Source organism: Zootoca vivipara, chromosome 2, assembly GCF_963506605.1.
Source record: "Zootoca vivipara chromosome 2, rZooViv1.1, whole genome shotgun sequence".
Taxonomy (NCBI): domain Eukaryota; kingdom Metazoa; phylum Chordata; class Lepidosauria; order Squamata; family Lacertidae; genus Zootoca; species Zootoca vivipara.
The window spans coordinates 86,801,791-86,816,277 of NC_083277.1; the positions used below are offsets into that span (position 1 = coordinate 86,801,791).

General features: G+C 38.2%; 1 protein-coding gene across 1 annotated transcript in view; it reads right to left on the reverse strand.

Annotated features, from left to right (window-relative positions):
- Nucleotides 1–14,487, reverse strand: part of LOC118079914 (protoheme IX farnesyltransferase, mitochondrial) — a 97,752-nt gene that overhangs the window by 30,902 nt on the left and 52,363 nt on the right. Inside the window, exon 5 of the mRNA XM_035104664.2 lies at nt 8,832–8,902. Coding sequence (XP_034960555.1) covers nt 8,832–8,902 — 71 coding nt within the window. The remainder of the gene's footprint in view (nt 1–8,831; nt 8,903–14,487) is intronic.

Consider the following 14,487-nt stretch of genomic DNA (forward strand, 5'->3'; position numbering starts at 1 on the left):
GGTGACAAATTGTCACATACTACATTTAAGAAACAGCTCAATCATCTGGGGGGAAGGTTTGCCTCTCTGCAATTATTAGGACTTGACTTTCTGGAAAACTGAATTGTTTAGTGACTGTGTTTCAGCAATAAAAGTGGGCAGTGTGTTTTGCTGAAAATCCTACGGAACTATATAGCAATCTAAGCTAACAAGTATAAATGAAATGTTCTGCCAGTACCCTGTGCCTTTCTACTCCTGCACACTTTCACCACAGATGTATGTTCATCCAGATTAAATTTGCCAGTGGCTTGGATATCAAGACCACTGGGTATTTGCATGTCTACCATACTAGCTAATTATTTTGGTTCTGTGCCACAATAGACTATACTTCCCCATGGCTAGTTCCGAAGAAAAGGAAGTTGTCTGCCATTATTTCTTTTTTTAAAAGAAAAAAATGGAATTGGCATAAATGGTACATCCCCAAAGGTCTGTTCATATTGGAGGTAATAACCAGAAGGATTATAGGATACAATCGCTGTACTCCTTCAAACGAACTGGGCCCTACCTCCTACTGCGCAGCTGACACAGGAGGCTAAGACAACTCCATTAGGAGTGCATATCGCTACTCAGCAGTGGTCCTCAGAAGCAGATGGAGGGCTATTTACTCAAATGCACCATGACTCCTGGCTTATACATGAGCATCTGGGATGTTTCCTAACGTGATGTGATGCACAATGCACTCAAATTTATCAACTGTCCCACATGCAATTAAAGGCCCTGATAAATAATTCCATGGCAAAGGCCTCACAGCTGAATTGAAAAGCAGCAAGGCGTGAGGGGTCAAATGTTTCCGCAGGATTTCTATTTAACAAACAGAACTGCTTATAAAGGAATGTCTCTACTGCGCTGCTGCAGAGTTTTTTCACCCAGCACAACCAACTGAAACAGTGAGCTGAGTAGCTTGGAACGACTGCCATCTCCATTTAAAGTGCAATAATTTTGTATCTTGCATGGAGAATCAAAGAAATACACATACAAACACAAATCCACACGCAGCCACACATATGTATCTTAAAAACAGTTATCAGATTCAGTTTATGAACATAAAACAGGAACTCTCATTGACCATAAAGGATGTAATCAACACTGTGTGTGGATACATAGCTACTGCCATTCCTATTCCCTTTGGGAACGCAAGATAGTAAGCATTACAGCAATCCATTAGTTCATCCTTTGATGTGGGTTTTATTCTCTTTAAACTGTGTTCTAGCCTTAAGGATTTTTCCTTCATTGCCTGTAAATGTAGCTATCTGAAGCAGGGGAGTGAATAAGCGTCCTGCTGCTTAAAATGCAAGGGCAACATTTTCACGAGTAATTGGACATGTCAAAATATAAAACAGCCTTATTAAAATTTCTTGTTTACTACACTCAGGCAATGCCAGCTTCCCACTCTTCAGAGGAAATGCAGGGAAGAAAAGGAACTCAGCAGGAAAGAACACACTTGTTTTCATACAGTTATATTAAAAGTTGCATACCTCCAGGATAAACATTATTTGAAAAGAACACTGCTGTGGTGTTGCTTTAGAACTATGTTGTTTTTAAACGGGAACACCTCTTCCTCCCCACATCACGTTAAACAAAAGCATTTGCAACTTCAGTTCTGAGCCAGTTATCCAGTAACAAATATTTAACAAACCAGCAATATTTGAAACATAAGAAGCTGTGTCATATTGAATCAGAACACTGGTCCATGTGGCTCAGTAATGTCTACACTGACCAGCGGTGGCTCTCTAAGATTTCAGACAATAGTATCTCCAAGCCCTACCTTTAGATGCTGGTGACTGAACTTGGAATCTTTTGCATGCAAAGAATAACTCTACCGCTCTACTGCTGTACTACAACCTTTTGTGAATTCAGATGCATTTAAGAACTCAGGAGCTCAAGGGCATCCCTTCAGTGTCATTGGCCCAGTCCTGTGGAGTACTCCACCAACAGACTTTTCTATTCCTCCAGGTCTATGCAGGCAATGAAGAGTATTAATTGATATATGTTTTTAACTTTTTCTTTTTCTTTTGTTTTTATAGCTGTAAACTACTTTTTAAAAAACAATTTTTATTGAAGATTTTCTTGGGTTAGAAAACTATTTGCATTGTCTCTATTTTTAGGTCATAGAGTCTTTTCTACTGATAAGTTGCTGTAAACCACTTTGATATTTTTCATACTATAGCAATATACAATTTTTTATATAAGACTAAATATAAATAAGTCTTTTTAAATAAGACTAAATTTGAGGGAGTTCATTCTGCCAATGATGTCAGTTCCACTGGCAGGCAAAAAAGATCAGATTTTACCATTAATTGTTATTTTCTTGTTTAATTGTTCTTCTGTTCTGAAGGAGCTTCCTATAAGTGCCTAATATAGCAAATGAAACCAATGCAGATCATGAAACGAAATGAAGAGCAACAACTAAGCTTCCCTGGTTTTTGGAGAGTATGAGAGTCAATTTAAGATGATAACCTTCAACCTAACATGGTTGAGAACACTGGTCCCTTATTAAGTGTGAAAAGGCTCAGATTATAATATAACAAAATGCACAAAAATGTAATACATCATAATTTAACTACAAATAAGGGCTTATGTTACTGTTAGAATGTAGGGTGTGCATCTATCAAAAAGGTCTGATTTGAGAAAGATTTAACTTTTGTTATGCCAAATAAGTTAAAATATAACAACAAAGGAACCAAGTTGTTGGTTTTACTCCAACAGGAATTTTAAAGTGTGTGACAGGCGAAAGGAGACATATAGGCATGTTGAAATGATGGATAGGTGCAAAGGAGAATGCTGTGTTTACTCTGATTTCTTTTACCATCATCAAGTCAGCTTTCTGACTGTGGGGCAGGGAGCTGCCCTATCCTCCTGCCCTGGGCACTGTCATCTGCTCTGCTCCTGGATCTGATGGGCAGGATGGGGGAGAAGGGGGTACCTCTAGGGAGCGCAACTCAGGCAGAACTGCCACCACCACTGTGAAGTTGTTGCTATTCTATACAGTCAGAATCTGCAGAGGCAGACCTTGTAAAACTGTTTTAAGAACTGTAACTTTAAGAACTTCCTTTATTTAAAAGCATTTATAAACTGCTTAATAGTTTTAAAATCTCTTAATTTTTACTCGACCTTGCTTTGCTGTCCACCCTCTCATTCATCATTCCCTTGTGTGGGGCAGAGCCTTGTTGTGATTTTTTTTAAAATAAAAAATATCACACAATACTAAAAAGTCTCAAAGTGATTCTCTCTCTCTCTCTCTCTCATACAATAAAACATGTTAAAACAATGAGCAATCCCGGTGCACTAACATTTATAAAAACACACAGTAAAGCCCGGATTGAAGAACTGCAGTATCAGTATAATAAAGCTGTCCGGAACGACTGGAATGAATAGAAACATTTTTATCTACTGCATAATTAAAGTGAAGTTGGTGCCAGGCATGCCTTTCTTTTATCATGGAGAGTTTTCTAGAGAAGGGAGTTGCTATAGAGAAGGCCTGTGTCTGTCTTTTGGAGCTGGGGTAGAGAGAAGGGCTTCGGATGGCCATAGCAGGTTCATATGGGAAGAGGTGGCCCTTTAGGTGGTAGGGTCATGGGCTGTATAGGGCTTCGTAAGGTCAAAACAAATACTTTAAATGAAACAGTCATTTAAAAACTGGCAGCTAGAAGCAGTGTTGTGTGTTCACACCTTCCTGCTTTTGTTAATGCTCTGACTGCTGAGTTGCCTCCAGGCAGGCTGGTGTAAACCCCAGAGCAGATCTGGGAGAGAGCAACAGGCATGTTTGAGGGGTGGTGGAAAGATGGAGAAAAAGGGGAAGTTATGTTGTGCAAGCCGAAGTCATTCTGCTCGCACAATGACTTTGTTAGTTGCAACCCATACACAGCAGGGCTAGATTTGGAGCTTAAGTAAAAATACCCAAATGGCAGAGTGCTCCCTGGGCATTTGGCTATATAAACAGGCTATAGTTGATTTCAGAATCATTCACACTGAAAGAGAACTGAAGTTTTGTGAGGAGGAAGGTTGAAGCCCATGAAAACTGTCACAACAGAGAAACGTAGACTGGGCTTTTTCAATCTTTGGGTTGATACAGCTTATTCAGATAAAGTACATATGAGCACAAGACCCTTTACATGTATCAATAAAATCCTATGAAAATACAACCAAAGCAAAGTGAAAGGAATGAAAAATACCTAAAAGGGAGTTTCTGAAAACTGGAGGGTTGTTTTTTTCTTAATAAAAAGGTATCCAGAAATCTCTAAAAGGGATCTCTATAAAGACGAACATCTGGAGGAAGTGAGCCCATGGCAAAGGGCCCATCGTTTGCTGATTTGAAGATAGAATCAAAAGATATATAAGAAGTCAGCTGCAGATCTTCTGTACATCCATGATTTTTAGTTACCAGCTTTGCTGGCAATGGTTTTTGCTGTTCAGTAGCCTGTGTAAAATTTGTAGGATATCAAAGAGCATTTCCTCTGTGACTAGGTGACTTCAAGATTTTTGGCACCAATGGGTTACATTAAGAGGATGAGAATAGAATAGACCAAAAATTAAATTTGATAAGAGTCAAATGTATCATCAAAACAAGAACACTCTTGAAGATGCTCCAGAATTCTTTTTACGTGCCCCAAATATTTTTGGAATGGTGTAAGACACCAGCCTTTTAAATACAATTTGCCCATTTTTCTGCTGTTTTGATTAACATTCAGTTTAATTAGAAAAGTTTGAACCCTGGGAAAATAAGCAGCAGAAGATTGCAGCTCTCAAAGTGCGTTGTTTTGGCCAGTAGAAGAAATAATGCCAGTTGACGTCTAGCCTGAAGTCTATAAGGACTTAGGCCAACATCATTCAAGGTTAAGTGACACTTTAAAGAACATTAAATTAGCTGTTGACAGTTGGATAGATAGATCGATGAGTGATTGCCTTGGAGTCCCCACAATGACCACAAAGGGCAGAGAAGAGAGTATAATAAAGTTTCAAGTTTGGTGAATATGGTTTTGACCAAATGAAATCGCCATGACTTAAATGTATGTCTCTGGAAACTTGTGTCACTGATTATTTAACCTAAATGGTTGTTTGTTCCTCCTCTGTGCTGGTGATAAACATAGTCAAATAGTGTTTAGGATACGAAAACGCTGAGATTTTTTTAATATGGGAAACCTAATCCTATGTGCATACCAATGTTTCCCACAATAAATAGGTGAACTGTGGACAAACAGACGTGCACTTAAACACTTGTGTTCATATCACTCTGGCCTAACATGGGAATGTTGTACCTTTTATGCCCTCTTGTATTTTCTGTGGGAAACACTGTTGCATATATAGAACAGGTTTTTCACGTAAAGTAGGGTGCTGCACAGCACAGATGTGGGGGGAAAGCGTCAATTTTACTTGGGGGTGAGAAAGGAGGAGGAGTTTAAAGTTTACACACACACTGACCTAAGCAAATTCAAGACTAAAACCTACACCAAAACCAAGCTACACCTCCATTCAATTGAATTTTGGCTCAGCCTAGTTTTTGGCTCACTGTGTGCTCAACAGATGTTCTCATTAGAATATTCCCCATGATGTTTTTTAAAATAAAATTAACTGAACTTAGAAATCTGTAATTAGCACCATCTTACAGAACAAATCAGAACAAGTTTACCAAAGTACTCTATTTACAATGAGAGTGAGTTTACCCCCAGGGCTTGCTTTACTATTTTGTTTCAATTTTCATGTAATTTCATCCATCACTTTTTTTCAATCCTCCAAAGATGATGGATAAAACACAGAAATAAATAGGACCAACTGTTCACAGATGCCTAAGGGAAAACATAATTTTGTTATAAATAATCCTTGGCACAAATCATGGAAATGCTATCTGAAAATTGTTTGTTGAATAGTTCATGAATACGGGCTTTAGCTTCAAGTTTGCAAATAAGGTGCAGTGCTCCCCAACCTTCGTTAAGTTGGAATCCAATCCTATACAAAACTGAACAGATATACAAACAGAAATCAAGGTTGCTTTAAGTTTCTGTTCAAACAGGAGCCCCATGGGATATACTGCCTTTTATTTGTATGTATACATGGAGCAGAGAGCATGCACAAAAGGTGACACATGTTTTAGAATTCTTCCTGTAAAACATCATAAGAAGTTTTATGATCTGTCATAAAAGGGAAAAAGTAAGAAATACAAACTGGTAATGATTTATACAGAATGAAAGAATGGGCATTTCAGATATATAATGTTCAGTGTTTTTTCCCCTAGGTCCAATAAAAAATAGCAAACCCAATCATCTAATTATTTTCAGAAAATACAAAGGTAAGATGTTACAGTGAAACAAAAAAAATAGAAATATACGAAGGAGCTCCATCACTAAGTGTGATAAGTGATGGTATTGGGATATGGAGAGAATGTAGGGCAAAACCCTGTTCCAGAAGGTGCCAGAAGGGGCATTTTCCCAAGCACCTCTAGCTGGTGTCATATTAGACTGCTTTGGCTCCTGTTTGTGAGACAAGCCAAGTTGTTAAAATGACTGTCATGCCCTTAGACACTCTGGGATAATGGATCTCCCCAAGGATGTCCTGTTTTCCCACAACGGTTCTAATCTGTTTGATTGTGATTCTGTGGTAGCTTCCTTTAAAAACATGCTGTGGCTGATCCCCCCACCCCCAAACTCTATATTGACAGTATTTGGTGCAAAACCTTTTGTAAATGGACCTTCTTTGTCAATGTGAACTCTCTTAGGAGAATCTGCAATTCACAATATGGGAAATGTAGTTTTTATATTATATATATAATATTTCACTTATAAGACATAGATGGGAAAAAACCACCTGTAGGGTTCCCCCCCTCCTGTGGAACTACAGATTTTCTGTAGGGAGTTCACAGTGACAAACTAAGCGATGCTGTTAAAAATGACATAACTTGTCTTACAAAATTATATATAGAATTTGATCTGAGTTTAAAACAGATGCCTGCCATGAAAGAGAACCACCCATGTTTTAATAAAGCCAATTCCCATTTTCCAATAAGTCTTTGAATGCAATGTTTTTATAACATTTGAAGTCTTTTGAGCATTTTCCTCATAAACAGACAAAGTATTTGCTCTTAGTTACTGCTACTGTACTGCACAACACTTAACATAGTGGTTATTATTTAATAATTTCTACACTTTTTCTAAGTGGTTTACAACTATAATTTTTTTAAAAATAAAACTATGCTTATTGTGGGGACGTGGGTGGCACTGTGGGTTAAACCACAGAGCCTAGAGCTTGCTGATCAGAAGGTTGGCAGTTCGAATCCCCGCAACGGGGTGAGCTTCTGTTGCTCGGGCCCAGCTCCTGCCAACCTAGCAGTTCGAAAGCACGTCAAAGTGCAAGTAGATAAATAGGTACCGCTACAGCGGGAAGGTAAATGGTGTTTCCGTGCGCTGCTCTGGTTCGCCAGAAGCGGCTTTGTCATGCTGGCCACATGACCTGGAAGCTGTACGCCGGCTCCCTCGACCAATAGAGCGAAATGAGCACCGCAACCCCAGAGTCGGTCACGACTGGACCTAATGGTCAGGGGTCCCTTTACCTTTTATGCTTAATGTGCCACCATCCTGCTGCAGAACCAGCAGAACTAGCAATTCTAAAAACTGCCTAGTAAACATGGTGAGGGCAGGAGTGCACTTTCATCAAAGAAATAGACAGTAAAAGTAGCAAAAAAAAAGCTACTAAATGGCACCCCCACAATATTATCTGCACTTGTAGTATATCCTGTAGTTAACCTAAATAATAATGTATTATTTATATACAACTTGAATGTTGTCTTAATGTATAAGCTGATAGAAATAATGAGCTTAAACTAAATATTGCAGAGCAGTGAGGTTCCTTTGTCAGATACTGGAACTGAACTATGCTGCATGACAGGAAGTGCTGGCATTGATAAACTAGAATTTATTTCTCCAGAACGTCTTTCTACTTAGTTTTTTTTTTGTGTGTGTATGTTATTTTGTAATGTAATTTTTAAAACGAACATAATAATTTATCATTTTAAAGGCCTGGCCTTCAATTTAGATGGAAAGCTGTTAATCATGAATTTAAATTAATTCTTAAAAAACACACACAAATAAAACCAAATTCTACATCAAGGAAACATGGCCTCTTTGTCTGAAACAGATTAAACAAGCTAGAAAAGAACACACATATTTAAGTCCATGCAAGTTATTCTGACTGCAATGCAGGTTTTGGAATTCTTGGCAAGAAATGTGGTGGTAGAAGGAGTGGTGCAATTATGAAGCTGGCCTACAAAGGGTTGCAAACCATTTGCAGCCACTTATTTTTCCACATGGGGGTGGTAATGGTGGGCAAGTGACCTGTCATGTATCAAACTCACAAGTTCCATCCTGTCCCTTTTGCTCAAAGGAAAATCAAATAGAAGGCTAACTTGGACCTTTAGAAATGTTTGTTGTTCTTTTTAAAGAATTATTGTGGGAGATCCATAATGATTTTCTTGGCAGAGCCACTTGCTTCTAAAAGTACCGTACATGTTTCACAATTGTTTATGATATTACACAGGAACACCTGGAATCTTGCGATTCTTAATTTCTACATCTATAAAAGCCCTTGCTGAATATGATGAGAGGGCAAGCCAATATGTTTTCCATGTGGCATTGTAAGCTTTCAGAACCTTCAAAGCACAAAACGGCAATGCTTTCACAGTCTTTTGTTCTGAAGTTGACATATTTGCTTATCTAAACATAAGGAAGGGCAGTAAGCTGGAAAATATATAAAAAGAACAATGAGATTTATTGCTCATTTTGGAGAGCAGGTGTGTGCAGCCTTACCTGATCTGTCCTCGCACCAGGGGTCTGTTTTTTGTCCTGTTCATATTAGAGTCAAAAGGAACCTCAAAGAACTGCCAAAAAAAGAGAGAGAAAGGGAAAGAAGAAATATGACTTTAAGGGATGCAAGAGACCATCCGAGCTAAAGAACAGGCTGTTTTTGCAGGTGCTTTGGTCTTCATTTCAGAAAATTCCCAAGCACAACTGAAACAGCAAATTTTACATTGATTTTGAAAGCAAGTCTACATTAAAACTTTTGGCTTTTCCTTAAAAAGGGGGTGGGGGTGGGGAAATCCTACCCGTAGGACAAACATAATTTAAACAAGTCCTTCAAGTTCTATCTTTGACAAGTTTGGCAAGACTTTGATGACGCATGTATATTATGATAACAACCGTCTTCTTCCTCCTGTCCCCCACCCTTTCTTTAAAAAAAAAAGATCACTGAACAAACAATCCTTGCTAATCACATGCTCCTACTTTTAAAGATTAATGTTATAAATGTTTTCAAGATCACCAAACTTTGGAAACGTATGACCCACCCTACAATCAATCAATTCCGACAACTGCAAATGCATGCAACACAGTGCACGGATAGCAGTGAAAAAAGAAGCCATGTGGAATTATTTAACATGGCAGCTCAATGGAACTTTAAACACTGCCTGTTGGATAAGTTTTGTGGTACAGCGAGTCCCTCCAATACCACCCCTATAAAGCAAGACACAGCACTACAGAGACTGGCGTTTCATTCAAACATGTAAATCACACAGAGGTAATCAGTAACATATTCAGTAATTGCCAAACTTCAGTGAACGGCAACCTCTTTCCATGAAATTAAGTATTTATATGAGCAATTGTGACCAATTCCAGTAATAGAAAGGATCTAAAGCAAGACGTAGAATCACATTCTCCGCTACCTGCAAACAGCAGAAGGCAGGGTCTACTTTTGTAGTACACAGCTGTCAACAGCTGCTGACAGCAGCAAACAGTACAGCGACATCAGCTAGTCACTGCCACCAAGTGTCTTATTTTCCTATGCACAACAATACATATCCTTTTTAAATGAGTCAACTGGGACAGCAGGGCAAGTGGGTGCAGGAATTGCAGCATCAACAGCACTAACTTGTGACAGCCAGACATGGGGCAGTGGGCAAGGTGGTGGGGGGAAGCAGGGCCTAGACATGTAGTGGGGGTGGAGGGAATTTCAAAATGTCTCAACACATTCCTTGTTATATTTATAAACCATCTTGCTTTCATCACAGAACTTAAGGCAGAGTACACGTGGTTCCCACATGGTCACCCATCCATGCGCTGGCCGGACCCAGATATGCATAGCTTCAGCATGTACAGCATATCTTACTCAGGGGTTCAGCTTGCTTTGCTGGAATCCTGTTTGTTTTTATGAAATGCCTTTTGTGTCACAGATTTTGCAAAATAAGAACCAAACATGTTCCATGGTTACTTCTTAAGTAACCAGGCTATCTTTCTGTGATTTTTTACCCTACTGTCAAGCTGTTGAGATAGGAGTCTGCTAGAGATAAGCATATTTTATATTTATTAACTATAGCTTGCAACTATAGCTTGCAAACAACTCCCAGGAATAATAAAAAGGTGAACATACATAAAATTAGAAGTGCCTATGTTAGTTAGGGCAAAACAGAAGTCACTTCATGTTTTCCCACCCATTATGTGACAGACAGAATTCATCTGAAGATGATAGCAGAAAAGAGAAAGATTGGGAGGAGAAAATAATAATTAAATGTGACTGCAAGTTACAAGGGAAGAGTGGTAAAAGAACCAGCTGTCCTATAGCTTTGAAGTATATAAAGATTTAGGACATTTGTATTAAATGCATATCAGCAACCAGACCTTTTCACAATATTTTGTGTGTGTGTGTGTGTGTGTGTGTGTGTGTGTGTGTGTAGTTTGTGTATCTAAAGTAGTCAACACAAGCACTTTTGATGCAAATATGTCAGCAAGACACCAGTTGTCATACTTTCCACATTTCCCCCCAGATGTTCAGAGGAGGGGGGATCTCATTTCCCTTTAAAAATGTGTCTCAAATACCATTCATCTGTAGATCCAGGCAGGGGGTAACACTCAGTTTTAGTTTATCTCATTACAGCCTGCAGAGTTTTGCTTGTTTTAGCAAACAACAAATTCAGTAAGAAGAAACCTGGATAAATAAATATTTTAGCTGCTCACAAGAGGCCGTTTCCTCAGGAAGTCTGAATGCATCACTTCATTTGGCTGAAAGAGAATATTGTCTTTCCTACATTTTTGGCAATCTAGACACCAGGAGGACAGGCGCAGGGTTAAATCTACAGCAACAGAACACCACCAAGTGACATAACTTGGCAGTGATTTTGAGACCATACACAACATTTTAAATCAGTAGAGATAAATATTTAAAACATGATGCTGAGAAAAACCACATAAAATAGGACTCTGTGGTTGATTTCTGTTGCAGATCATTCCCCTTACATAGCTTTCATCAAATTGACAAAGTAATTGCATTCTGTGGTCCTCAAAGTGTGAGATCAACTGTCATATTGCTGTTTAGTGTTATGTACAATCATATGTTTCTCATCAGTTCTCTTTGCAATGGCCTTCACTTGTTATGTTTACCAAAGCATTAAGACAGTTTGAAAATGTCAACTTTCACCATGCAAATACAAAAATGATGTTTGAGTATCAATCAGCTGTAGGTAACAGGCAAAGAAAACCCTCTAGTAAGTGATTATCAACTGAAGAGTAATGACTCTGACACAGATTAAGTTATAGTGGACCACACTAGCATTACTACTAAAATTTTCTTTTTGCTGTTTTTCTCTGATTGAAAGTCACTTTGAAAAGTCTCTAAAGAAAGAGGTACATGAATATATTAAACACACACACACACACACAGAGAGAGAGAGAGAGAGAGAGAGAGGAAGAAAGAAAGAAAGAAAGAGGGGAATAGAGATGAAAGGTGAGAAAAAGGAAGAGTTATTATAAACAATACATGGGCTGCATGTTACAGGTTGAGGTTAAAAGGCTGAAGATGACTGCTCTAATTGATACAGAGAACTGCCTTTTGGTAAATAAACTGTTAACCATGTAAATGGGAAGTGTGCATGCAGCTCATAAGTGTTTTGTGACATTTAGATTTTTTAATGCAAGAAATGACATCAACAATGTCTTTACAAAACCCTGAAAAACACTTTTCTATGTATTTTTTTATTTTAAGGAACAATATTTTCCTACCACCATCCAGGTGCAAGGTAGCTGTTGAGGTTGAGGTTGGCATCTGTCTTTCTTGGGAGACAATGGAGGAACGTGCCTTTGGGATGAAGTCAAACTGTTGGAAGGTTATAGCGCCTGTTACGGCTGTAGGGATGTGATTGTCTAAAATAAGCTAATGAAGTAAAAAGATGTCCAGTTTCTGTATTAGGTGGTTGTGGAATCAAAATAAGCCAGGAAAACCCACCTGATAATTGAATGTTACCTCTTAAAAAAAAGTTTTTATTTCAGAGTTAATCACTTCTGCTAAGCAATTGGCAGCCAGGCACTTAATTAAGACTGTGTGGGCAACAGGAGAGGGAAGAGGGAGCTACCTAAAGTACTTCTATGTAGGGAAAGAAGCGTAAAAACTGCATATAGATTGTTGCAATCAATGGTCAAGTATGTGCATTCATAGCATATACTACATGCTGGCTTCCTTGTACATATACAATGAATGCGCAATTCTCCCAAGCAATATTTCACATTATCCCTCTAAGAAAGTGCTTTCCATATAAGTGAAACTGCATAGAGAGGAAAGATACAGCTGGTGTGACTGTTCTCAAAGTCTGTTCTCAGAACACTCCAGCATAAACTAATGATAATGTGAATTCACAGGGAAGCTGATAACTTTACTCAGAACAGCCCAAGGTCACCAAAGCTGTTCAAATGGTACATTGTTTGCTTTTACTATTGTGTACAATTGGCTACCACGCTTTTCCTATCTAAAGAACTAAAGTTAGAAAATAACTCTTCTATATTAAAAGAGAAATGTAGTTCACGTTGATGCATAGCTTCTCAATTCACTATTGCAAGGCTATGATGTGTGTGTGTGTGTGGAATTAATGTCTCATTTGTAAATATCTTTCTCCCAGTTTTGAAAAAAGGAATTGAGCAACCAGAACATTCACAGACTTTGAAAACCACCCTTGATGTAAACTCACTCAGGCTGGAACCCCTGATTGGGTGATAAAATAGTTTGTAAGAATGGATAGTAAAACAAGACATAGAAACATGGTGCCTTTTGGTGCAGATGTACCAAGGGAAGCCTTCCCTGACATCCACAGGAACCACTTACCTGTTGCCCCCATTAAAATTCAACTGGAAGGAAACCTTTCATTGTAGCCAATAGTGAAGGCTAAGGTGTGTGCTTGGTTATAGTCCGTGTGTGTGTGGTGCCCATGACAATTTATCCAGTTTGCAACTGTACCCATGAGCCCTGATTCCTACTTTAGTAAGAAAACATTAAGGATATTTCATGCTTCCTGAAACAGAAACAGTGCATTTTGGAAATTCTGCTTTGTAATCCTAGTTTGGCAAAGTACCAATTGCTTTTTATTATTAAATTTGTGGACCAGAAGATTTTCTATTATAATTCTGAAACAAATATTGATTCAGAAAGGACTACTATTAAAACATACTCTAAAAATTAACAAATGCTGATGTCAATAATTTTCCTAAAAAACCAAATCTTCACTGAGGCACAGGGATGTTTGTTTTAGTGTTTAAAAAGAGGATCTCCAAAATAATAAATTATAGTTTAAAACTACAAGATTGTAAAACCTTAATCCTTGGTTTAAACTGACTAACTCTCAATAGGTCTCTGTCCTCTCTTTCAGAGAGTGAAATAATTCTCTCTGCATTCTATGCTCAGAGTTGAAGTGTCAAAATGGCACCACCCAACCACAAGAGGGAGAACTGAGGAAGACCCAGGGTTTATCTAAGTATTTATTTCTCACCTGCCTTTTACCACAAGGTTCTAGTAGGTACATAATTTGAAATAATATTTCCCTCTGAAAATTATAAGTTTATCTGCAGTGCACAGTCATGTTTATACAATTCAATACTTTCTCCCAAAACTTGGTAAGCAAATGACAAAGTCAACAAAAACATGAACACTCCACATTGCAACATTTTCTTGTGTTCCAAAAACAATAGAATAATCTGGTGGAGCTCTATTGACCCTGTATACCAATAATAGTTAATTCTTTCAATCTATCAGAGAGCAGAGCCAGAGTAAATCTAGAAACATCCCACACCATTTTAACAGAAGAAAGGCTTGGGAGCCTTTGGGGAGTACAGTAAAGGGAGGAGATCTTTTGATTTCAGAAAGGGCACATAGCACCTGTCTGTCTTGAAGATGTGAACATGAAGCAGAACAAATGGGATTAGAAGCTGTTCTTTTGGAGTCTTATAGGCAGCTAAAAAACATATTGCCCCACGAATCTTGTTTGCTACTTACAATCCCTTCATAATTTCCCACTTCAAATTAGTGTCAAATTAAAAACAAGACCACACTATGTTATTTTGCAAAACAGTGTCACATTGCTAATTTTGTGCATAGCAGATGCTTGTTCACTTGAGCTACAAAGCCAGGTAGTCACATTCTGAAGATGATAAT